At 37.4% G+C, this 26558-nt stretch overlaps 1 protein-coding gene across 1 annotated transcript in view; it reads left to right on the top strand.

Moving 5' to 3' along the window:
- Positions 1-12240: 12240 nt before the first annotated feature.
- LOC145981438 (sodium channel protein Nach-like) overlaps positions 12241-26558 on the top strand; it is a 51320-nt gene continuing 37002 nt past the window's right edge. The window contains exons 1-5 of the mRNA XM_083114671.1: positions 12241-12341; positions 18352-18558; positions 19986-20142; positions 20939-21084; positions 22532-22688. Coding sequence (XP_082970797.1) covers positions 12241-12341; positions 18352-18558; positions 19986-20142; positions 20939-21084; positions 22532-22688 — 768 coding nt within the window. The remainder of the gene's footprint in view (positions 12342-18351; positions 18559-19985; positions 20143-20938; positions 21085-22531; positions 22689-26558) is intronic.

The following is a 26558-nucleotide window of genomic DNA, read 5'->3' on the forward strand; positions in this document are numbered from 1 at the left end:
TGATGCTCATCTATAATTTGTAATACTTCTAATCTTCTAGCTGTAAATGAATTTATATTCCATTGCACTATAAAAGACATACCTATTGATCCTCTTTTACAAGTTTAACTTTCTGATAATATTGCAATTATCTTTCCTATAATTTGTTGCATTGAAATTAAAATCTTCTGTTTCTTCCTGGAATCATTTAAATCACGAACTGATTCAATCATGTCTGGTAAAAGGTCCAACAATGACTGATATATTTCGTTTTGTCTACAAGAAACTGATTTACGATCCGAATATCTTCTGCAATTTATATTGTCCATATCTTGTTCTTGCTTACTATAAGGGGATTCTCTCAAATATACTGGATATTTGTATTTTATTTGTTCTTTTTCTGTGTCTGATGAGGATGAAGAATCCACGTTCACATCCTTTTTGTTTTCCCGTGGGAGTTGTACAATACGTCTTGTAGCCGTTTTCATAATCTTCTTTGGAGGTGATGTAACAACTTTGCTGTATTGTACTCTCATTTTTTGACCACTATTCTCTTTTGATATTTTCTTTTGTTCCGCCATTTGAGTTACAAAACTCGCACAATAACTCTCTCTACCCTCCTTGCAACTATCACTTGTTGGTGCATTCTTCTCATTCACATAACTCTTTTTGATGGGAGGGAATTCCAATCCGCTTCTTCGAACAGTTTCATGTTGAAATTGATCCCTAAATAATTTAATTTTTTGTTCACATGATATATTTTTTTGAATTATTTCCCGTCACCATGCCTTTTGCTTCATAGTATGAGATGTTTTTCTCGGCCATAATAATTTGAATTTGCTTTTCATCCTGATATTTTGAGCACATTTTGTTGCAAGCGTTATGATCTCCTTTGCAATTTATACATGTTTCACTCATTTCGCAGTTTCCTTCGTGATAATCTTGGCCACATTTATAACACAATTTATTACCCTTGCACTGTTGACCTGTGTGAGCAAATCTGAAACATCTATTACATTGCAACACTGGTTTCACACGTGGCACTACCTCAACAATTTGTTTTCCAACTGCTATGTATTGTGGTAAAACTGTCCCCTTAAAAGTTACACATAGAACTTGAGTAGGTTCAAGCTTAAATGACCCATCATTCCGCCATATTTTCTTCTTCATTCTTTCCATCTTAGTCACTAGCACTGGGCTTTCTATACTGCTATCCAAATACTGCATTTCAAATTCTGTGGGTATTCCAAACACAAGGCCTTCCTTCTCCACTAAAGATTTAGGAATTCTGGCATTTACTCCTAACTTGTCTAATAACACTTTATTTTTCACAAAGTTATTAGCTTCTTGTGACGTGTTGAATAATGCTCGAACTCTATTTCGTCCACTTTGATCTACATACTTTACTTTCACATTATTATCCATCAACATATATCCAACTTTAACTGGATGCAAATTTCCTAACTGTTGGTTTCTACTTTCTATTATCACTAAATAGGGTTCGTTGGCACCTATATCATACTGGTATATTTTTTTCTTCATGATTGGTAGTGTGTTCCATCCTAGAACTTTTGTTACCCATTTCATTTTGTATTGTATTGTTCTTTCTTTTATTCGGCCCATTTACTTTGTGTGAAATGTCCATAACATCATTTATATCATTTTCTTCATGTTTTGAATCAGATGATATTATATCAATATTATCACTGGTTATAGTATTATTGCATAAAGCACTATGTCCGTCCTCAACAATATTGCTTCCCTTTTGATCCATTATTATAAATAAACGAGACAGTTAAAGCACATCTCTAATACAATCCAAAGGGATATTGAACGTCTTAAATTGTAATCGATTTGATTATTATCAATCAACTTTTGTCCTTTTCTATCACAATAGATAATAATCTAAACACTACTTAATCTTACTACACAAGTCCTTCAATTAAATCCACATAACATTCGATTCAATCTAGCGAATAATCTTGCTTATTGTACCAATACGCCATTTTCCCGTACAACAAGAATAAACTTAATCGGAGTTATAACATTCAATCGAACATAATTTCAATGTATAAATAATCGTAGAAACATAAAATGCCAGCCTAAGCAGTTTCAGCCCATAATCATCTATTTCATTTTCACGTATCTCTGTAGGCTACACAAAACTGCATTTTAACATGGAGATAATGCCTATGTTCATTCATTTTTCAATCTCACTTCTTTTACTTCACGATCCATATTTCAGGGCCCACTAACATAGATAAATGACGGAAATACGTATACTAAATGGGTTCGAGAGTTGGAGCATATTTCGCTCGTTTGAACGTTTCTCGCTCGAGCGGAAGAATTATCAATTCTGTATGCCATCTAGCGTTGCCCGTGTGAACTATTTGCCGCTCGCGCGAAAAACGCTCATTGCAGCACTCTACTAGCCACACTTGCATCAACATGGGTCTGTCGATAGTGTGTGTATATTGCTAGAATAATACGTGCGCTCACTTAGGTAGGAATGTGAACTCTCCGTTTTAAAAAAAACATAGAGGCATAAATACCTTTCTTATTCGTTCTGGACTAGTATCATTAGCGTATGTTTACTTGCAATACATTTTTGAAACCCCTCAATTATTTCTAAAACATCTAGTAGTATTACAATCAGGGTGGATAAAAATCATGATTTTTTTTAAAAAAAATTGGATGATTTTTTTTATATTTAAATCGATTTCTTTTAAAACACGCTTAAAATTGCTTATATGGGTTTTACCACCATGCATATAGATATGTTTTTTACAGAAAGGCTTATTTCTACTACAGTCCTGTAAAATATTTGAACAGTTTTGATTAAAGCAAATCAATATTATATACAAATATACATTTTTTTCTCTTTCTGATACTATTTACAACAATGTACTATGGTAAGTTTGTTGATTGAGTTAATGAAACTATAATAATTTCAGTAGCTTTTTCCCAGGGAAAATAAAACGTTCTAAATGTAGCACAATTGTAATTTAATTTTTTATTTGAAGTCTTGTCACTCAATTTTGGCAATTTACTTTACTGATAGTTTGCAAATTATCAGCTGCCATGTTTAATTTCAGGTTAATGATAATGACATGATTAGTATATTGTATTTCTTCTACACAAAATGTTTGTATACAGAAAGTATTGAACTTTAAATCAAGGAAAATTTAGGTGTGTTTAGAGTTTACATATTTCATTTCGTTTCGTACGAGCTTCACCACATCAGTACATACATTTTGTTTCCTTTCTTTCTTAGAGCCTAATAAACACCATTAAATGATTAAGATATTAATGTACTTTCACCAAAAGTGATTCTGATATCTACAAAATCCTTATGTACAATATTATTTAAATTATTTATTTAAAGTGATTTAAATCTGCGATTTTCTTGAAATAATTTAAATCTTGATTTAAATAAATCCAGCTTGATTACAATACATTGACGCTTAACATTCTCAGTAGGCTGTAAGTTTGAGTTAACTAAGGCACTTGATCGCGTTCAAGTTTTTTAGGGTCGAATTCCATAAGACAAATTTTATCTATCTGTATGACCTACTTCATGACGTAGTGGTAAAGCTGTTGTCTTTTTTGTTTTTAATATTATTTGATGATGCTGGACTGGACCTATAGTGTAAAATGCTACCCGAGCCAATACGATTCCATGGGGTATCTAACCCTTGACCACTTGATTACCTGATGGATGCAGAATGTTCGGGATACCACTTTAGACAATAATGTAGTCCCGATTAGTCTATCTGAGCATAAAACAGATCTAAGAGCAAACAAAAGTCTCTCTGTGTCTATTATTGGGCTACACCTAGCCCATCTGGCCGAGATATTTTGTCTTAATTTCTTGTTCATTTGCAGAAAATGTCGGCATGATAGATTTAACTACGATCTACTTGTAGTTCCAGTAGAAAAATCATTTGTCAATATATTGGTAACATCCCACAAACATGCAATTGTATTCCCATACATACATTCTTCAACAGTGAATGGTTGCATGACCATACTTATAAATTAAAGATTAGCTTAGAACATGAGGTTCGATATTACAAGTTACTAAGCGACATGACAAAACAAACATTTTGCATAGTGCAGAAAAATATTATCACAGTGGCTTGTAAAAGTTAATGATATGGACTCAGCATTACTAAAAGGCACCGTATGTATATTTCAATATTACCGTGGAACAACTGTATTCATTTTGTTGGCAAGACGTTAGCCTGTTTAGATCTTAGCCTCTTTTGAGTGTTGATAAATTCAGAATCGGTATGGCTGAAGGCGAAGGGTATAATCGTACTGAGCCTCAAGCCTGGTTGTGGACCAATCAGAATTCAGTTATCAAAAGTGATAGTTCTTTCAGCTCCAAGAATGGCGAATCGACTTGCCTGAAATCACATACTTTCAAGGACCACTTGTGCGAGTTTCTTCAGAACACATCACTCCACTGCTTCAAGTACATCACCGAGAGAGGAAGGCATTGGTTTGAGAGGTACGTTCTCATATATACCTCGTGTTTTCTGTGAAGGGTTTATTTTCTCTTACATATAATATAGACATCAAATTATACTCTACTTTAACTTCAATCGGACTTCTCAGTCTGGAATCAGGAAACCCTTTTTGCTTAGCTAAAGTACATTCAGGAAATGTATTTATTTATTTCTTCTTCTTTTACATGGCGAAGTTAAGGCTTTGGAGCCTTTTCTTCCACTTGACCATGTTTACAAACATTTTGAAATGTGGAATATTGAAATATTGAAGAAAGAAAGCAATATATAAGAATTACAGAGGAATAAAAAATACAAAGAAAAAATACATATAAGAATGGTAATCTAACCTATAGATACGTGCACACACTCTCACATACATATTCCTGCCCTTACACATACACACATGAACACACACGGACGTACAATGTGATCCATGAGTATTACCGTGCAAATTGTCCATGACTGTTTTCATGAATTTTTCTCTCACATCCTGTGCGTTTTTAAGGGATTGATTTTTATGTATGCTGGTGAAGAAGCTGTCAACAGCTTGTCTTGAGTTTTCTTTTAATTCTTGAAGCTGTTATTGGGTCAAATAAAGTGCACGAACATGGTGATGGACAATTTCCAAGGTAATACTCATGGATCCCACTGTAGAAGCAAATACATAACATTACACTTACTTAAGCACAGTCCAAAACGGAATACTTTGACGATAATTCATCTTAACTATTACGTTAAATCATTTTTGTGCCTCACGTTCTTCTATCATTCTCTGCACCCGCCACTTCATTAGGGGAGTCAAACATTTAATAAATTTAATAAGGTAGGTGAGCCAAAGGTGGCCATAGTTAAGTTTCAAGGGCAATTTACAAATCTCCTATTAGAGATACATTTATGAAATATTAAGAAATAACTCTTATATCTAATTTACAACATGTACCATATAAATATTTTGTAAAAATGCTTGTAACTTTGTTTTTTTAAAAGAATTACAAGACCATTACATCTGTTTCCAAGGTGTACCACTGCTTGTGGTTTCGTACAAAATGTTGCTTGTACTCAAGAAAACATATTTATTCATGTTTTTTTTTTCATTTTTATAATATATTAGAGAAATTGTTAGTCTCAAACTTTTGATTGGTGGCATGCATTATGTACAGTAACGATGCAAACAGAAATTAATACAAGAAACACTTTCGCAAGAGAAATTATCACTGAAGTATTTAACATATAAACCCAACATGTTAATGACATATAGTGATTCATGATGGTCTGTTCAAATTTAACATTATTAAGTAACGTTTTTCAACAAAAAAAAGAATGTATCGTTCCTTTGACACAAAAGCATTTTTACAATGTAACTAGGTGGTCAAAAAGATAAGTAAACGAGCTTTCACTATGTATAAAATATTAACATTTGTTAATTTCAAGGATATACACACACATTTCTTACTTGCCTTAAAATAACAATCGACAACTAATCTGCTCGATCCCTGACACAATCACTTACATAAAATGGCTGCTGACAGTCTGAGACAGTTCGTTTTCTGCATAATGCACCAGAGGGGGACTGGGTACATTTGTTAACTTTCTTAAATACTAATATGATTTTCGTGAAGTGGGCCACCTTGGGAACTATGGCCACCTTTGACTCACTTAACTTATAATTAATTTCTTTTCGATAGAAAATTAATATGGATGGATAACAAACGTATATACAAGTTAATGATGAAAACATTTTTAAATTTAAAAAAAATAGCAAATACTAATTGGGGAGCGCATCCAAGAATACTGTTATGTTTTGTAAAAATTTCTAGAAAGAACTTTAAATTGTTTTGCTTATAGTTTACGGAAGTTACAAGTATGCAAACACAATTTTTGATGTAACATTTCGAGACAACATACTCGCGCTTTACAAAACATAAGTTTGATACAGTTATAACAATCGAATAAATTTAATAAAAATAAAAAGCAACATTTATTCCATTATTATCATTGAGGTATGCAATGTATCATTAACAATTCATACAAACATTCAACCATAATAATGATAAAATTGGGAAGGAAGTATATTTATGTACACACACCGATGCATAAAGAAATAAACAAGCAAGTAGAATGAACTATTATTGGCTCTTGCAACAAAAATATGAAATAGTTCAGACTCCAAGGGGTGTCTGTATGTATGAATGTGTGTATATATATTCGACACAAGCATAATGGCAACGCCAGGGGTACCGGGTTCGAATCCTGGCTTGGGCATGGATGGTTGTAAGTGTCCATTCAATCATCAATTTCATCATATCATCACTCATCCCCATTTTCGCAAATTAGCTAAAAACGGGCACAAAGGCGAAGTAAAATAAAGTAAATCAATCAATCAATAAACAAGTATATGAATAACTTTATAATGTTACAGATAAGGAATATTGATATTAATAGATGCTAAAAGTATACTACATTGTTTACTTTCTTCATAAAGCGTCCGTATTTTTACATTATATCATAAGATTGTATGATAAGTTAACTAGGCCTCCCCGATGGCGCAGTGGTAGCGTCTTCGCCTTGTAAGGAAGGGGTCCCGAGTTCGATACCCTGTGGAGGCACATAGTGGTTCGGCTTCCACTTTAAACTGTAGCTCCAGTCCCGATTAGCCTTATTGTGCATAAAGTGGACTAAAAACACCAAATCAATGATAAGTTAACTAGAGGGGGAAGGATGTTTTAGTTTGCATACACACATGTACATGGAGTTATAATTTAATGAACTGTCAGATGAAAGTACTAGACAAGCTAGAATAATGCACCATATAGGGTCTATGAAATAAATTGTTATTGATCGATTTGGTTTAGTTTACTTCGCATTTCTGCCAGCTTTGGCGAACCAGAAAGATGAGGATGAGTTAATATGTGAAGAAACTGATGAAGGAACATTCACAAAAATCCAAAACAACAACAACATAAAGTGCACTATTATACAGGGTGTTCAAAAAGACACGCAACCGACATCTTGAGCGTACGTAACTTTTGTACAAAAGCGGTAGAGACATGAATCTTAGCCCGGGTATTAACTTTATCTATGTGGATATTTTGAAACATTAAAGAAGAAAATCATGCTCTACATGAACATTCAGTGTGCGGGAAAAAGTTACTAAAGTGCAATAAATTTTTGTACGAAGTCAAAACAAAAAAATAATAAAAGGGAGGAGTCGCTTGCAATATTTTTTGATGTGTATAGATGGGTATTTATAGATCTGATAAAACAGTGATTTACGCTTTTTATGCATTACAGACGATTTGTAGGGTTAATTGTGACCAGACCTCGTATTTTTTGTTTCTAAAATGTGTGCTTTTAGGTTAATAAAATCTTAAATTACGTTCTAAACATATTAAATTAGGCTCGAGGGTATACTATTCCTTAATAATACTGATTAGATACAATCGTTAAAAAAAAGAATCTGCTTGTACCCTTGAATTTTATCATGGTCCTAGTGACCATGAATATTTTTTCGTGTTGTCCACAGTCAAACTTCGGCTTTTGTCTGTGAGGATCATTTCATGTGCTTAAAATTATCTTTGAGCAGAAACATAGTCAGTGGTGCAATCTTGAATGCTGAAACGTTACTTCGCAAGGCGTGAATCCCACAAAAGGACCAGACTGACGTGAAAGTGAGCAAGACCACACAGATCAGAAGTTTGCACTTTGAACTGTGCAGGCAATAAAGACGATTGGATGCGAAAACCGAGGGGGGGCTAGGACAGTTTACTTGATCTTAGTAGGCAAGGCTTAGCATTAAGAGTCTATAGTGCAGGGGTAAAAAGTAGGGGAGAGTTCTTCCGCCAGTGTGTGCAGCAGTGACATCAGAGGAAAATCGACAGAAAACATGTTTCAAACGCGTCAGTCATTTAATTATTTCGCTACAAAACCTAGTAAATACGTCTGTAAGATATAAAAATCCTATAAAACCTAGTAAATACGTCTGTAAGATATAAAAATCCTATAAAACCTAGTAAATACGTCTGTAAGATATAAAAATCCTATAAAACCTAGTAAATACGTCTGTAAGATATAAAAATCCTATAAAACCTAGTAAATACGTCTGTAAGATATAAAAATCCTATAAAACCTAGTAAATACGTCTGTAAGATATAAAAATCCTATAAAACCTAGTAAATACGTCTGTAAGATATAAAAATCCTATAAAACCTAGTAAATACGTCTGTAAGATATAAAAATCCTATAAAACCTAGTAAATACGTCTGTAAGATATAAAAATCCTATAAAACCTAGTAAATACGTCTGTAAGATATAAAAATCCTATAAAACCTAGTAAATACGTCTGTAAGATATAAAAATCCTATAAAACCTAGTAAATACGTCTGTAAGATATAAAAATCCTATAAAACCTAGTAAATACGTCTGTAAGATATAAAAATCCTATAAAACCTAGTAAATACGTCTGTAAGATATAAAAATCCTATAAAACCTAGTAAATACGTCTGTAAGATATAAAAATCCTATAAAACCTAGTAAATACGTCTGTAAGATATAAAAATCCTATAAAACCTAGTAAATACGTCTGTAAGATATAAAAATCCTATAAAACCTAGTAAATACGTCTGTAAGATATAAAAATCCTATAAAACCTAGTAAATACGTCTGTAAGATATAAAAATCCTATAAAACCTAGTAAATACGTCTGTAAGATATAAAAATCCTATAAAACCTAGTAAATACGTCTGTAAGATATAAAAATCCTATAAAACCTAGTAAATACGTCTGTAAGATATAAAAATCCTATAAAACCTAGTAAATACGTCTGTAAGATATAAAAATCCTATAAAACCTAGTAAATACGTCTGTAAGATATAAAAATCCTATAAAACCTAGTAAATACGTCTGTAAGATATAAAAATCCTATAAAACCTAGTAAATACGTCTGTAAGATATAAAAATCCTATAAAACCTAGTAAATACGTCTGTAAGATATAAAAATCCTATAAAACCTAGTAAATACGTCTGTAAGATATAAAAATTCTATAAAACCTAGTAAATACGTCTGTATGATATAAAAATCCTATAAAACCTAACAAAAAGTTTAAGTTACGCATATAAACCTAAAATAGATTTTAACAATCAAAATAGATTATTTTGAGCTCTATAAAACGCTCTACCAGTTGTTGCAGTTTTTAATGAAATGCTTGTTATTTCTTATTTACCTGCAAAGGAAAAAAAATAGGTTAGAATTCTAAAATCCGAGGTCGAATTATGACATATTCTTAAAACGTATAATGGTTTGATTTTACAAGGTGTACTGGCAACATTGATCGTGTCAGAGGACAGAACCAGGTGTGAGGTAGGTTAGTCTTCTTTTAGTATTTCTGGTGTCAGGAATCGTGATTTCACATCCCCAGTTTGAAAACGAATATTCATTAATTAGACAAAAGATAATTTGCTGGAGTTTTACCCTTTAATACAAGGTCAAGTACGAGAACAACGGAAAGAAATCAATAAGCTTTTGAGAACAGAATGAATAAAACTTTCATCCATTTGAATAATCTTGCTTCCCCATTGTGGACAAGCAATTATTTCAGAATAATATTCCTGTCTTGAAGAAAGGGCTAAGACGGACCCTTTGACGGAAGGTGTGTACCTAAGAGTCCTTTTCGACACTTTGATTGGCACACACTTAATATGAGGAACTCTTAATGAAGATACAGCATTAGGTAGCTGGCGACAATGAAGAACGAAAAGAAGTGTTGGAAAGGGTGTGTTTGCAGAAGGGGCATAATGGAGGACCACATTGGAAGCTAATGGGTGTTTTTTCCTTTGATACGACAAAGCTCTTAAAGGTATGATTGATCTTTCGGACTACAATGAAGCCTTGTGGTAAAAGTCTTCTGTGTGTCTTGATGGTGGATACCGAATCGAGGTTTCTGCATGCGTGTCGGCAGCGCATGTGTGCCTCTGAGTTCAAATATCAAGAAATGCTGGAAGTGGTGCAACAAGAAAGTTATGATGAGTGTCAACTTTAAAGCGTGGATGAATCCAGAAACTGTTCGAATTAATAAAACTCCACCAGTGAATACTTGCTTCAAGGCAAGAACAAGTTGCAACTTGTTTTCGAGTCTGAAATCGATCGTTTGCGATTATCTTCAACAGAGCAGCTTGCATTGCTTCAAGTATACTGCAGAGGCTGACCGGCCCAAGGTTGAAAGGTGGGTGACAAGCATATTGATTGGATGCGTTATTCATGACATAATAGATCTTATCGTGGAGGAAAATGTTAGTATGCTGTTTAAAAACCTCACCCAGTTTGAGTAACACTTACGGTGCAAGGCACATGACCCATGCGCAAATATATTAAGTAGTTAAGTCTTCTTTAACTTCACTTTTTCAATTCTAGCTGTTCTCAATTGGCAGCGTTATTTTGTTTTTGAGTTAGCTTTGTTTATTTCACATTTATCTTCAATTTTGTATCACCATCTTTGTCAGTTCTTACAGTCTAATATCTTTCATTTATCAAACATTTATCTTCGACTTTGTGTAGTTTCCATTTTTCCCAGTTCTTGGGGCATTTTATCATTTTTTAATTATCTTCTATTTCATATTCATTTTCGATTTTGTATATTATTTGGAAGCGGCTCCGGCGCCCACCCAGTGTCGAATAACATGGGTACCTGGGGGAAACCCTGGGGGGGTAAAGGCGGTCAGGGGCGTGATGCTGATCACATCATCCCCACTCATGACCGGATCAAGAAAGTGTGGGGCGTTACCCCCACACCCCCTATACGCCTTCATGGCGTAGTGCTAAGCACAGGGGAGCACTTTACCTTTACCTTTTTATATTATTTTTTCATGTATTTCCTATTTTACACCTGTTCTCTACATCTCTATGCTAATGAGGGTTCTCGTCGCTTTGTACGGTCATGGACATTTCTGGATTGTAGCAATTCCATTGAAAGGTAATGCAATTATTACAACGCAGAAGTGTCCATGACTGTACATGGTGGTACGGATGCCACTTAAAACTGTAGTTCCAGCCTCGATTAACCTATCTGTGCATTAAGTACACTTTAAACAAATGAATCGTGATGCAAGTACTCGGCCAATGTGGTACTTATTGGCGGAAAATTATTTTGTAAAATGTACTACTTCTCATTCAATAATGCACTGTACTTACATATTGAAGGTCAATATTCTTTACCGACAATTACAATGTAATCTTGCAGTGGATATACCACAAATTGATATCGCTCAAAAAACTTATCTTTAGAACATTTTAAATACACCACCATGCTAAATGCGTTATTGCATGTTTATCGGTTCCTTGCGTGTTCAGAAAAACATAGAGCAAATGGACACAAAGTGAAAAGTGATGTTATTGTAACGGCTACATAATGTACTTACTAACTTACCTTTAACTTGATCCTGTGATATTGACTTACAAGGAACATTTCTATATATGGAGAACGTTGCATCTCTGTTATCTGCAGAAGGATTGAATTTTGTTTATATGTGCATTTGATCGAATGTGATAGGATTGTGAATTCAAAACATGAATGTTTCCGACTCTAAGTGACTTTATTTGCATGCAAACATGTACAGTACACTTATCGTACGTACAAGAAATGAAGTAATGGCTGTTATGGACTCGTGTTGCCATCTAGGGAGCACTGTGTCAATCTTCCACAACTCAAAACTGACGAACGCTGTTGCAAGTATAAACACAAAATAAAGTTGCTGTAATATGAAGTTTACACTGAGGGACTTCCTGTTCGATTATCTTAACCAGACAAGCTTTCATTGTAATAGGTACATTGTGGAGACTGGTAGGCACAGGATTGAAAGGTGAGTGTATTCGGAAAGATGTTGCTTTCGCTAGTCATTGCTTGTGGTGTTCTATGACTTTGGGGATGTGGAAAACTTGCCAAAAGCTTAACAAAGTTCTGTGTCGACGCTAATATTAACTTCAAGTTCGGAAAGATGTTGTTTCGCTAGTCATTGCTTCTGGTGTTCGATGACTTTGGAGTGTGAAAAACTTGCCCAAAGCTTAACAAAGTTCTGTTTCGACGCCAATATCCACTTCAAGTTCGGAAAGATGATGATTTTGCTTGTCATTGCTTGTGGTGTTCGATGACTTTGGAGTGTGAAAAACTTGCCCAAATCTTAACAAAGTTCTGTCTCGACGCCAATATCCACTTCAAGTTCGGAAATATGATGATTTTGCTTGTCATTGCTTGTGGTGTTCGATGACTTTGGAGTGTGAAAAACTTGCCCAAAGCTTAACAAAGTTCTGTTTCGACGCCAATATCCACTTCAAGTTCTGAAAGATGTTGCTCGCTAGTCATTGCTTGTGGTGTTCTATGGACTTTGGGGGTGTGCGAAATGTGCTCAAAGCTTAACAAAGTTCTGTCTCGACGCCAATATCCACTTCAAGTTACGCTCTGTCTCGGGAATCTGTGGAGCAAGACCGAGCATAGCGGTGGAGAAGGGCAGAAAGTGAATAGGCGGATAAAGCAGTGAGCGCTGCTGTAAACGGTTGGTAGCTGCAGCCGTGTGTTTCCTTTCATGTACTACTTGCGCAGAGACTGCCTTACGTTTCCAAACTTCATTCGTATTGACGGGCGCATACTGAACACTGCTGTACTGACATAAACTCAAATTACTGGTTGTTGTTACTACAGAGCCTCAGTGCCACCTGGTGGTGATTTTTTTTCGTCAGCATTCGCTTCCCATGGTTCCACATAGCCTATATACCCAGTTTCATGGCAATGCGATGCTTCAAACGGGCTACAGAGGGCTCTGAATAGGGAAGTTTTAATGGTGGCCCTACGCCCTACTTTTGTAAGTTTTCTGTTCATAGACAGTCTTAATGAAGTTGCATTTGCCCCATTCCTGACCTTGCGCTTTAATATATTTTCTTAGCTCCACATGAATGTCATTTCCGGAAACTCATGATTGGCTACATTAACCCGTAAGTACACGGGAATGAGTAAAAAATTGCCCAGTCAATATCAAGCACTCTGTCCAAGTGTACTATTTCCTCATTCCTCGGTTCAGTAAACCATGCTCCGAACTGCTGTTGTTCATTCGTAACGAATATCAATTTCAAACTTAATTTAGCCATAAATAGTAGCAGAAATATGTGAATGTGGTCAAATGAAATAATTACGGAAGAATAAAACAGAAAACAATATGAATTCAGCGTACATGGAAATGAAATGTTTGCTGAAAATGCTTACGCGGTTGATATACGTGTGAGCGTGGCGAACTGACATCAAAGCGAGGTGTCTGCGCCAGGGTTGGCATGTTTAAAACAAAAGTGTTTTAAACAACTTGTTTTAAACGTTTGAAACACATGGATTTGTTTTTTCACAAATGTTTAAAACGTTTAAAACAAAGTGTTTTAAACAGTTTTTTAAGTATTGTTTAAAACACATTTTAATAATATGTTTTTGATAGCGTAACGTTCCGTAGTATCTTTTAATTATTATGTACAACGAACTCCAACTCCCAGTCATTCAAGCATCGTTTTCCAATCAGGAAATATTCAGAAACATCAGAGGAATGCAGTGTCATACAGCACTTAAGTTCTTCCTGGTCATCAGGAGCATAAACATGTAAGCAGGCGAAATCCAGGAAGAGGCTACAGGCCTGACTGAATTTGTTTAGTAAATTGAATTTGAATAAATGTCTGGGAGGGAGAGAGATCGAGGTCAGTTCTAATTCAGTCTTTGAGGAGCAAGTTACGATTGAATAGAGAGAGCGTGTTAACGTTAGTCGCAAGTCAGACTCTACGTACAGTCACAAGCATAACCTCTCACGGCAGATCTTCAGTTGGAGTACAGAGACAGGTATATCCTTACATTACCCATGCTGATCCAGTCTTTAGGGGTGTGAAACTCAAGTGTCATGTGTTGCCATTCAAGTGTGTAAATTTAGTACCTCTAGCGCCTTACCACCAAGCTCACCACGAGCAGAGAGTGCTTTATCATCAAGGATGAATGATGATTAATGTTCACAACAGGGTATGTGGTTATTTGCGTGTTTTGTAACTATACCTTTTCATTCAATACATGCCATTCTGTTTTTTGTGCATAGAAATCTGTGCAGTGGCTGAAAATGTATATTGCATTAACAAAGAAGCAAATCATGATGAATACCCGTGGGTCATGTTTAAAACACCTGCCTATGTTTTTTTACAGGTGTTTAAAATATTTTTAAAATTGAGTACCACATGAATGATACTGTTTTGTTACTCACTTAACACACTGCACAATGTGCACATTGTTGTTAATGTCAATATTTAGTTGCATTCATGATAAAATGTCGCATAAAAAACATAAAAAACAAGAGTGCCACGTGGGCCCAGTTGGGCCTGGCAGCTGTGGATTAGCCAGTTCTCGAACTGCATACATACGAGATATAATACAAATATAAATGTGTATTTTAAGAAGTTAGTCAAGCGTTTACCTTATAATAGGAACACAGCCCATTTTTGGATGATTAACAGATTACTTATTATTCTTAGTATATAAGTAGGCTTACCATATTTTTTGGGGTCCAACCCAGGACATATTCGCGATCAACTCGTTACTGCTGAATTTCAGTTAAAGCCTTAACATTTTATTGGAACATTAAACTATAAATTGTACAAGAAAAAATATCAACATTATTTTCTAAAATCAATCAATTAATTTTCAAATGTTTAATTGAATAATCCATTTTATGATATTTAGGAAGCCTCTCTGTTCTAGGTAGCATTTAGTTGACTCAGTTCTACTTTTCACTAGACATGACTTTTTCAGAAACGGCTTGTTTGTTTTAATAACATCATAAAATTCACAACATGTATGACGCTCCAGGAGAACTGAGAACTCCAACCGGTATTATCCCTTACTTTGGAGGAAGCCCCCCCACAGGTCACTCTCGCAGCGCCTGAAAGCGCAGGTGGAAGGAAATTTGCCGGGGGAGATCAACTACCCCAAATAAAATATGACGTCAGAAACCCCATCTGAGTATAAGTAATTTTCGTACGACGCTCCAGGAGAACTGAGAACCCCAACCAGTATTTTTCCCTTGTTTTGGAGGAAGCCCCTCCACAGGTCACTCTGAATAAAATTTAAATTACCATAAATCCTTTACCACTTATGGTATTTAATGCACTCTCAATGAGTTACAAACACACTGTACACAGTTCAACTATTAATCATAGAAAAATACAAGATTCTTGTTTGTTTAACAAAGAATGCTCGAACCAGATAATGAAAACGTCGCCTGTCAGTTGATGTACATCATGACGTTGCACACGATTTGTGTGTAATTTATCTTGCAACACACGCCTCACACGAATGCATGCATATTTGTACACTGTTAATTTTTGGTAGATCTACCTAATTTGCGTCGACATGAGCTCATGCTAAAAGTTTGGAAAACAACAGCTTACCTTCTGTAGCCGGGAAAAGACGCCATGCCGTTGTACCTCTGCGGACTATTTGGGCACGATATTTTTAACATATCACATACGCATCTTCCTTCTCCAAATCTTGAAGACGTTCCTCACCCATTACCGGTGTGGAAACAACACTCAGTCCTTGTCTCACAAATGTGTGATCACCAAAATTTTACGGGAAAAGATTATCCCTTCTCTTCACCAACAAGCTTCTTCCGCTCCATTTTTTCCAGATTCAACCGCTTTTTTTTCTTCCTCTTCTTCTAACCTGTACCACCGTCCTTTTTGTACAACAGAATTAACTCGGATAATTTGTCAGTTAAAATAGTTGTATATTATCACAATACTTGCAGATGTATATGTCCAAGATATTTTTGTAATAAACGTTTGAACAAACTGTCTATCTCTATTCATGCGATACCATGGAGAATATTACGCTGTAAATTTTATAGGTTTTCGCCATCACTGCAAATTGTCCTTGCGTGCAGCCGCCGTCACATCAAAATGTCCTTGTGCATAGCGAAAGCAAACTGCTTTTGGCGGTAAATTTTACGACAATGAGATCTTCAACAACAAGAGATTAAAATTTGTTATAAAGGCACTTGCAAAACCATGACTTTGAATTTAACTTCAAAATAACATTCACGTACAATGTGATTTAAGAATTTTACAATTTATAATGACTTACAAATGGTGCCATCTAGCGTTATTTTCTGAACTTCGTATTGTACCGGTTTACGGACGTAAGTAGATTATTTAAATGTTCTCAACATTCATTACATTATTTTAATATTATGATGCCATATGACAATAACCGTCATACATGAAAGTTCTGAATAAATTTGAACATTCAGCAGATGTTTAACAGTAGATACTAGAATTCTACCGCTTTCTGCAGACCAAATAATCCCCATAATTGAAAATACTCTCTCAACTGGAGCAGATGTTTCAGGCAAAAACATAACAAACTCGACTATTTTGGAAATGTTGGTACGTGAAATATCAGTCTTTTGAAACACCTTAAAAAATTGCTTGCCACTTCTCTTCAATAGTATCTGGTACTTTTTTAGAATTGGAACCACAATCTCCCTTTTGGTTTTGAATTAACTTGATCAACAATGTACGTTAATCAAATAGCTCATGAATATTTACAGCATCTTTTACAATTGCATTAATAACTTGTGCACTCTCTTCTAAATCAGAAAAGGTATAATCGATCCTTATAATCGATCGATCCTTGCCGGTCATAAATTTTGGTCGTGAATATTCTATACCGGTAGCTATTTTCATGTTCAGATTCTCAAAACCCCGGACAGCACTAAAAAACCAGGACTGTCCGGGCTAATCCCGGATGTATGGTAAGCCTATATATAAATCTTCTTGGTATTATGTTTTAAACGTTTTATTTATTTAAAACATGTTTTATTCGGTTAAAAACATGTTTGAAACAAAAAAACTTTTTTTGTTTCTTTTGAAAAACACAAAGTTTTGCCAACCCTGGTCTGCGTAGACTAAAGGCAATGACATAGCCTGGTCATATACATCAGAAATGACAGCTGTAGAAGACCAGAAAGTTTTATCAGTAGCCTCGTCTAGTTCGCTGCACTTTTTGACTCTCTCTGCACGGTGCAACACCCACTCGTCTATGTCGTTGATTTGGTGTCATTTAGTGTATTTGGTGTCTGCACCGTTTGCACCACGTTCTAGAACGATGTAATGTATGGTGTACGGTCACGTGGTGCGTGCTAACTAACCAAATGAACTTTCAAAGCAGCAGACATGCTTTTGTTGAATCAGAACTTGAACACTTCTTATTGTCCACTTGGTTGTACGCACTTTCCTTGCACCAGCCCGACACCGGGATACACCTGCACTGCACCTAGTGTCAAAAAGTGTAACGAACTTAACCCTGCACCATCTAACTGTAGACCAGATGAACGAGAACAAGTCTCTGCGCAAGTAGTGACGCGAGACGGCTCCACCAGTGAACAGTGAGAGAAACGGGATTGCGTAATGGACGACTGGAGTTACCCGCTTTCGCTGCTTTGCTCTGCAGCGTTGCAAACTTTTGAAAACGGTACGCACGTGGTAAACGGACCGTATTTTTGTCTCCAGGTCCGTACGCTTGGTTTAAGAATTTATTATGGAAATATTAGGGATAAAACTGCAAGAGCAAATTTTGACAAGCCGTGGATTTAGCGTACGGGCTAAGGTCTGGACCGTACGGTTGGCAACACTGCGCTTTCACCACTCGATTTCCCTTCTCCTCCAGCTATGCGCGGATCTGCTCCACAGGGTTTAGACGAAGCTATTATCTTGGCCTGAAAAACTTACAATTATATCCCAGGGTGAGCGTTGCTCGCACGTGCACCAATGGAGTGCTACTTCTCTTTTGTTCTATTACAGGTTGTTCTGGACGATCATTTGCCTTGGTGCGTCGCTGTGGGCCATTTCTCTCTGCATCACCGTCATCAAGCAGTTCAGGGAATCTGCTACCATAACAACCATTGAAACGACAAACTACCCCATCTGGCAGATACCCTTCCCTGGGGTCACATTCTGCAATATTAATAAGGTCAACCTGTCTGGAGCAAGAAAGATGACGGAGACTTTGTAAGTGAAATCTTATTTCATCTCTCGATGACTATAAGTTATTGTCAGTGCTGAAGTTCAAAAAGCTTCAGAGAGTGTACGAAATGCTTCTTGGAGCTTAGTTTTCCCATTCTGAAATAAAGGGTGTCCGGGCTAGAGGTATACAAAAATACACACATATATTCCAGCATCTGCAAAACTTATTAACTTTATTTTACCGGTTTTGCATAAGTTCTTATATACGCTGGTACACTTCAACGTGGCATCATTTTTAACTCAAAAGATACCCAAGCTGTTTCCAATCTATGACCAGCATTTGAGGCACAATTCTCAATCTGGACCACTCCTTTAGGTGAAACATTCATGTAGGAGATTATTTCAATTTTCAGTTAGAATTGCTGTCGCACACAGTTTTAGGAGGTAAAGGGAACGCGTTCCATTCTCGATCTGGACCACTACTCTAGGTGAAACATTGATGTAGAAGATTATTGCAATTTTCAGCTAGAGTTGCTGAAAAGAAACGGTTTTAGGAGGAAAAGGGAACTGGTACTGTTCTCGACTGGACCACTACTCCAGGTGAAACCGTGTCATTCTAAAGAATGAGGGGATCTGAACCAGTTGTTTATGCGATTAATTGCTGGGGTGATGTAAACTATTCATCATTCATCCTCTTGATGAGACCACTCGTCATTGGCATGACGAGTTAACGCTTGGCAATGCGAAAGGTACAAAATCACACTAAGGAACTTAACTACAGAAAAGACAATGGTCACTCGTTGGGTTTTGTGAACCGTTGAACCTGAATCATGGCTGGGTGTTAGGATAATTACCTGTCTATCTGAAGTCTTTAGCTGAATCAAATAAGCGAAGTCCTCTGTAAGCTTCTCCAATTCGTCGACCAGAGCGTCGTTCCACTTCTGACCTACTGCCTTGCTGACCACCTCGTCTCTCTCCACTCAATCCCAAAAGTCAGTCCCCTCTCAGCTTGTCTCACCTCTATATTACTAGGCCATCGAGCTCTTCCTCTATGCCGAATCGTGTTTTTTAATTGCTACCATGCAAACCGCTGACTCTATAACCAGAAGTATTACCTGTTTCCTGAATGCTCAGGAGGTTTGCATGGCACAACACAATGCATTGTAAACATGCCTCAGAGGTTGAGACAACTGAGAAAAACAAGTGAATGCCCTGGTCACCGTGAAGCGTTCAGAGAGACTTTAATAAAAATAAATATACAATCTTAGGGATTGATACGAAACGTTGCTGTAGAATATTTTTATAATTTTCAGATAGAATTGTTGAGGCACACAGTTTTAGGAGGTAAAGGAAACTCGTACAATTCTCAATCTGGACCACAACTTTAGGTGAAACATTGGTGTAGAAGAATATTGAAAAAGTTTTATATGCATGTTATTTCTTCTTGTTCATGTCAGGGATTTGTATTGCAGGAAATATCCACATGGTTTAAATAAATCCCAAGTATTTGAGCTTTTGAAGCACCTAAGAAATCTTATTGATCCCAGAACATTTGATGATGAAGTTGCTTCAAAACTGGACGAACTCTTACGTATCAACGGATTGAGCATTCCACAGGCAATGCTTATGGCAAGTAATACCATCTTTTATCTTAAAAGTGTTATAGTTTGCAATACCGTTGACTTTATAATTCATCAGTAGAGAGCAGCACTGACGCAATGAATTACTTTATTTTCATATTTTTTTCTTATTATTGGATGTGAAACACTTGGATCGAACTCCTCCAGAGCTATAATTCTGGATACGTGCCTCAGTACACACAAACACACATATTTAGGATGGTTATATTAGAGATGTTCGAAATATTAGTACGAAATTAATTAAAGATCTCTGTGCTATCGTTGAAATTATGCAACCAACCTCCGTGGCGGAGTGGTTAGCGCAGAGCTGTATGACGTCAGTGGTTCTTGGGTTCTAATTCCAGCCTGGGTACCCCTTCATCAATTTCATCATATCATCACTCATCCCGTCGTTGCCTTGTAATCACAGGGTCCCGTGTTCGATACCCCGGTGAGAAACATTGCACAATGGTTCCGATAGCACTTAAACTGTAGGTCAACTCTCGATTGATCTATCTGTACATGAAGTGGACTTAAAAACACGCACTCAAAAACTCATCCTCACCGTCGCGAATAGCCAAAAGTGGCAGAAAAGCGACTCTAATTAACAATACAAAATCAAATGATTCCATTGCATTTCAACGTTTTCTTGAGAAGCAGTTGAACGGCCAGGGTGTGCGGCTGTAGACCACAATGGTTACAGTCAACAAACCGTTACCGCAAAAAATCTGTCTTGATGGAGACACCCTGTATATATATCTTGAAGCAATTGCAAGTGTTGGCATTTTTATATGTTTTTATTGCAGCTCGTCCAACCATGTGAGAAAATGATGCTACGTTGCCGTTGGGAAGGAACAAGAGTCAACTGCAGCAAATATATAAAGATGATTCGGTCTGCTTATGGATTCTGCTGTAGCTTCAATTACCACGTCACCGGTTCGGAATACGACATGTAAGTTTGAAGCCTCTTGTCGACGCTACGAACACTGAAATATAACATTTTCTATCCTCTATTCTCGCAACGACGCAACACAGGTCCAATGTTTCAATTGATATTCATTCTTCCTCTTCTTCTTTCTCTGACCCTATCAGACAAAACACTGTCGACTTTGGCCAACGTTCCTGTTTTTGTTTCAGTTACACTTTTCCAGCTCCCGTGTAATAGGATACATGACTGACGACACTAATAAATCTTGATTCTTACACTTTTACACGTTATGGTCTGTTTATATTTCAATTTGATATTGCGTGCTTATCCATATAAAATCCAAATAAGTGGTGTGGATAAATCAGACAAAAGAGATAGTAGAAATATAGGACATGGAATTTTTAATCGCATCAAATTTTTATGTAGTATATTTCATTGGTTTGAGAATTGTTCGCATTCAAAGAATAAATGTTGGTCATCTGGATTGTCTTTACCACATGTACAGTTGACACTCAAAACGCTACAATTGCAACCCATAGAGACGAAAGGAACACAAAAAAATGTCGGGAGAAGCAGCCACAACAATCATTCATATGTCAGGTTTATTAGATGTAAAAAGTACATTGTCTCACTACAATTTCTACACTATTGTCTCCACAATGGATGATATTCGGGGAACAACTTCTCCCACAATCCACTGCGCCATATCGCGCGCGCTGCCATAATTTCGGCAAGCGTTTCAGATTTCAAGTATATTTGTTTCAGTATTATCCCTGCATGGAGCTCCGGTGTCCACCCAGCCTCTAATAAATGGCCACTTGGGGGGGGGAGGGGTGTAAAGGCTGCCAGAATAGGATGGGGTGAGGGGAGTAAAATATCCGGATAACGGATATCTGACCTTAAAATTATCCGATATCCGTTTCGGATGCAACGGATAATCCAAATATACGGATAGTACAGATTTGATAAATGATTCCTAGAATATCCATACAGCGCAATAAGAAGATAAATTTAAAAATACGTGGAGCGCCCATAAAACGGATAAACGAGAAAACTGTAACGATAATGCACACATTCGAATATCCGGTCATTTCGGATAATCTGAATATCCTGATATAGGATATATGTATATAAGAATATCCGATATTCGGATATTTTATATAGGGATAGAAAATTATCCGATATCCGGATATTTTATATTCGGATTGAATATTATATGATATCTTGATATCTTTTTTTCGGATTTGGTGATCCCTATACCAGAGCGTGGTGCTGATCACGTCACCTCCAAAAATCACCAGGATGGTGAATGTACCTCCGTCACCCATGGCACGGTGCAAGGAACTTGACCTAGAAATGCAATTGACCTGACCTACCTTTGCCCACCGGCTGATGCTACCCTCTATCTTGCAACTTAATAATATATTTGTAAAGAATGTAAATCTATCTCCCGCCTTCTTTTCTCTTCCAGTGTTTTCAAAAATGAAAATTCAAAGCAGGAGGAAGATGAAGAATCGGGTGAATCTATGAGAGTGAGCGGATCAGGACCCGAATCAGGATTCTCGGTTCTTTTGGATCCTTCAGTCAACGAATATTTTTCTCCGATATTTCCGTTCTATGGCATTCGGGTAAGTTGCAGAGCATGTTCAGACCTGCTCATCCAACCACCATTATGTACATGGTGTACTTTGGTTCATCCAGGATATTGCGCGTCATTCTCTACTTACTTTTCAAGAGCTGTCGAGCTGTATCTTTGCGGGTGAACCCTGACAAAGCTTGGCTGCGCAGTAGCAGCCACTGCGCGTCATTCTGAACTTACTTTTCAAGAGCTGTCGACCACTCAAACAGTGAGTAAGTAGTAAGTGCTTTTCTACGCAAAAGTAACCCGCAAGGATACAGCTCGTCAACTTTAGTGGTTATTGCTCTGCCTTTGATGCGAGAAGTTTCAGTTTCAAGCCCCAGTGGGAGTTGCAAAATTGAGGTGTTGAGGTCTTGAGGACAAAACGGCGTCCACGGTACTTGATGCTTACCACGTGGCACTAAAAGCAGCTTGGCACACACACAACTCAACGTGTCAATTGATACATACAGGGTGTTTCGTAAGTTCGTTTATAACGCTTGGGAGGTGATTGTAAGAGTGAATATAAGGTGGAAAGTTCATGTAACGAAATTCCGGAAACGGCTTTATTGGCGAGTTGTTGACGTTCGAAAACGTGGGAAAATGATTTTCCGAAGTGAATAATGGCAAAACGGGTGGAGAAGTCTTCGGTGTTGGGTGGTCCACTAAGAAATTGGGTACGCTCTTGTCAAAAAATCACGTGGCAATGTTGTGCAATGTTGGCGCAAGGGATTCCCCAAAGGACGCGAACGAAGATGTTGACGGGAGTGGGGTGGGTGTGCCTTCTGCGTGAGCTGGTATCGACGAAAATTGGCATGTGTTGAATGGCACCAAAAAACAAAGACGTAAAAACGAAGATAATGAACTGTCATAGGTTGCATACCCTGAAGGGCAGATTTGTGTCCATGTGATCTGACGTTAAGTACCACATTTCCCGCTAGGGTCGCCAACATTGTAGGTTTCCTCATGAAGGAGCGCACGTGTCTGTGCCATTCGTGCTTCAGGTGCTGTGCCAGCAGCAGGTTGTTAAACATTCACGGTTGAATGGAAAGACGAGAGGTTCTTGGACAGTAGTGTTGGGCAAACATTTGACCTAGCAGTATTACGTGTTAATTCTTAGCCACAGCCCATCGTGTTCTGTGAAGCGTACTAGTGTTAACGGCCATAAACACTTGTAGCCCGGTGTAAGGGATGGCTACATACACGTCCCAAGAGCTGGCGGACATGCATCTGATTTATGGGGAGGCTGGAGGTAATAGCCGTGCTGCAAGGCGTCTGTATGGGGAACGTTTTCCAAATAGGGTGTTACCATCGCACACCTTATTTCAAACTGTAGACATTCGACTTCGGGAAACAGGATCAGTGTTGCCACCTCGTCGAGAAGTTGGACGACCGCGAAATGTGCGAACACGACGGTTTGTGGAAGATGTGCTAACTGCAGTGATGGATCATCCCGGCACCAGTACGCGCGCACTAGTCACGAACGAAACACCTCCCATGTGAATGTGTGGCGAGTCGTGGTAGAAGAGGGGATGCACCCGTACAAATTGAAGAAAGTGCAAGACTTTTACCTCGGGACCTTAGCCCACGTGAGGACTTTTGCGAATGGTTTGTTCATCAAATTGAAACTATCCCCAATTTTCAGAATACGGTACTATGGACTGATGAGGCTATCTTCACGAAAACTGGTGTGTTCAATAGTAAAAACAGTCATGTGTGGGAACATGAAAATCCACATGCACTGCTAGTGGCACATCATCAGCACAGATTTGCAGTGAATGTGTGGTGCGGGATACTGAATGACCATTTGATTGGACCGTGCATTCTCCCTGTTCGCCTATGTGGACCCACTTATCAAGCATTTCTCAGTGAGGTTTTGCCTGAACTACTAGAGGACGTGCCCTTGGCACTGAGACAAAGACTGTGGTTACAACATGACGGAATTTCGATCGGAATGTGCGCCATTTCCTCAATACCGTATTCCACAACCAGTGCATTGGCAGGGGAGGGCCTGTGCCATGGCCACCTTGATCGCCTGATATTACGACCCTGGATTTCTTCCTCTGGGGAGAGATGAAACGCCTCGTTTACGAAACACCTGTCATGTCAGCCGAGGACCTCGTTGGCCGTGTCAATGTAGCTGCAGCATCGATAGCAGAAACGCCGGGGTTGTTGGGTCGCACTAGACAATCCTTGATTCGCCGTTGTCGCCTCTGCTTGGAAGTACATGGTGGACACTTTGAAAACCGTCTGTGATGAGGTTCCCTTCACATCTCCATTAAGCATACTGTGTGCCCTTCAGGGTATGCAACCTATGACAGTTCATTTTTTTCGTTTTTACGTCATAGTGCCCTTCGCTCAGGAAATTTTCTTTGTTTTTTGGTGCCATCCAACACATGCCAATTTTCGTCGATACCAGCTCACGCAGAACGCACACCCACCCCACTCCCGTCATCTTCGTTCACGTTCTTTGGGGAATCCCTTGCGCCAACATTGCACAACATTGCCACGTGATTTTTTAAGAAGAGCGTACCCAATTTCTTAGTGGAGCGCCCAACACCGAAGACTTCTCTCCACCCGTTTTGCCATTATTCACTTCGGAAAATCATTTTCCCACGTTTTCAAACGTCAATAACTCGCCAATAAAGCCGTTTCCGGAATTTCGTTACATGAACTTTCCACCTTATATTCACTCGTACAATCGCTTCCCAAGCGTTGTAAACGAACTTACGAAACACCCTGTATGTTGACTCAAATAACACAGTAACGTGCATAAACTGCAAATGATGCACTTTTTGGTGCGTCAAAGTGCATTCAGAAATACGTAATATTAGTTTTATTAGATTCTATTCCTTGTGATGCACTAAAATGCATCAGCTTGGAAGGCACTAAAATGCATCAGTTTGGAAGATCAGACACGATCATCCCAGAGATGATAAAATATAAGATAAGGATAACCAAATTGTGCATTTTAATGTGTCAACTGATGCATTAAAATACATCAAGCTTGATTTGACGCATTTCGAGTTGTGTGTGCAGATCTTGGGCTCTAAAAGGGCCGTTGCTCTAAGTAGTTTAGCTCTATATTAGACAGTAAAGTCGTATCTAGGCCTGGTACTTTATTTCATAACATATTTTTGATTTGGCGTGATACTGGTGTGAGATGTTTACATATCTTATGAAAATCAGCCGAAATAGACGAACCTGATAAGACATATTTTCACAAATGTTACCAATTTAGAGTTCTTACAACATATTTCTTAAATGTTCTCGTATTAAGACATATTTCTGTCTAATTTGTAATTGTCTTGCGTATAATCGGTTATTTTATAATTTATTCTTCGTACCTTTAGCGCAATGAATAGTTTATACAGTAAAACCTCGTTAATACGGACCCTGATAAGCCGGACTTTGCTTAATCCGGACAGGCAAAAAAGAAAAGGAGAATGCAATGTTTAAATGTGGCTAGAAGTCAACAAGAAAACTTCCCTACAAAAGGCAGTCAACCACTGATGAAATTCTGTTTCCCGCAGACTTTGTAGCTACTGTACTGAATAGTTCATTTGGGCCTATACCCTTTAAATGCACCATAATAAAAGTGTTTTGTTGCTATAAACGGAGTTTTAATGCACTTTATACAGTTCTTTTACGTTATTTCATTTAGATCTAATCAGGACTCGTTAAACCCGTCAACTTATCTATCCCATTAGCCAGGATTAACGAGGTTTTACTGTATTATCGACGGCAGGATAAGGAAATTACGGGCAAAGAAATAAAAGCAGATGTCGTCTTTCCTTACCAATTAGTACAGAACAATAATACCCCCTGTTTTTATCCCGCTGACAATTCATAGTCATTCGAACATTATTGAGGAAAAATT

Source organism: Lepisma saccharinum, chromosome 29, assembly GCF_977018435.1.
Source record: "Lepisma saccharinum chromosome 29, izLepSacc3.1, whole genome shotgun sequence".
NCBI classification, from domain to species: domain Eukaryota; kingdom Metazoa; phylum Arthropoda; class Insecta; order Zygentoma; family Lepismatidae; genus Lepisma; species Lepisma saccharinum.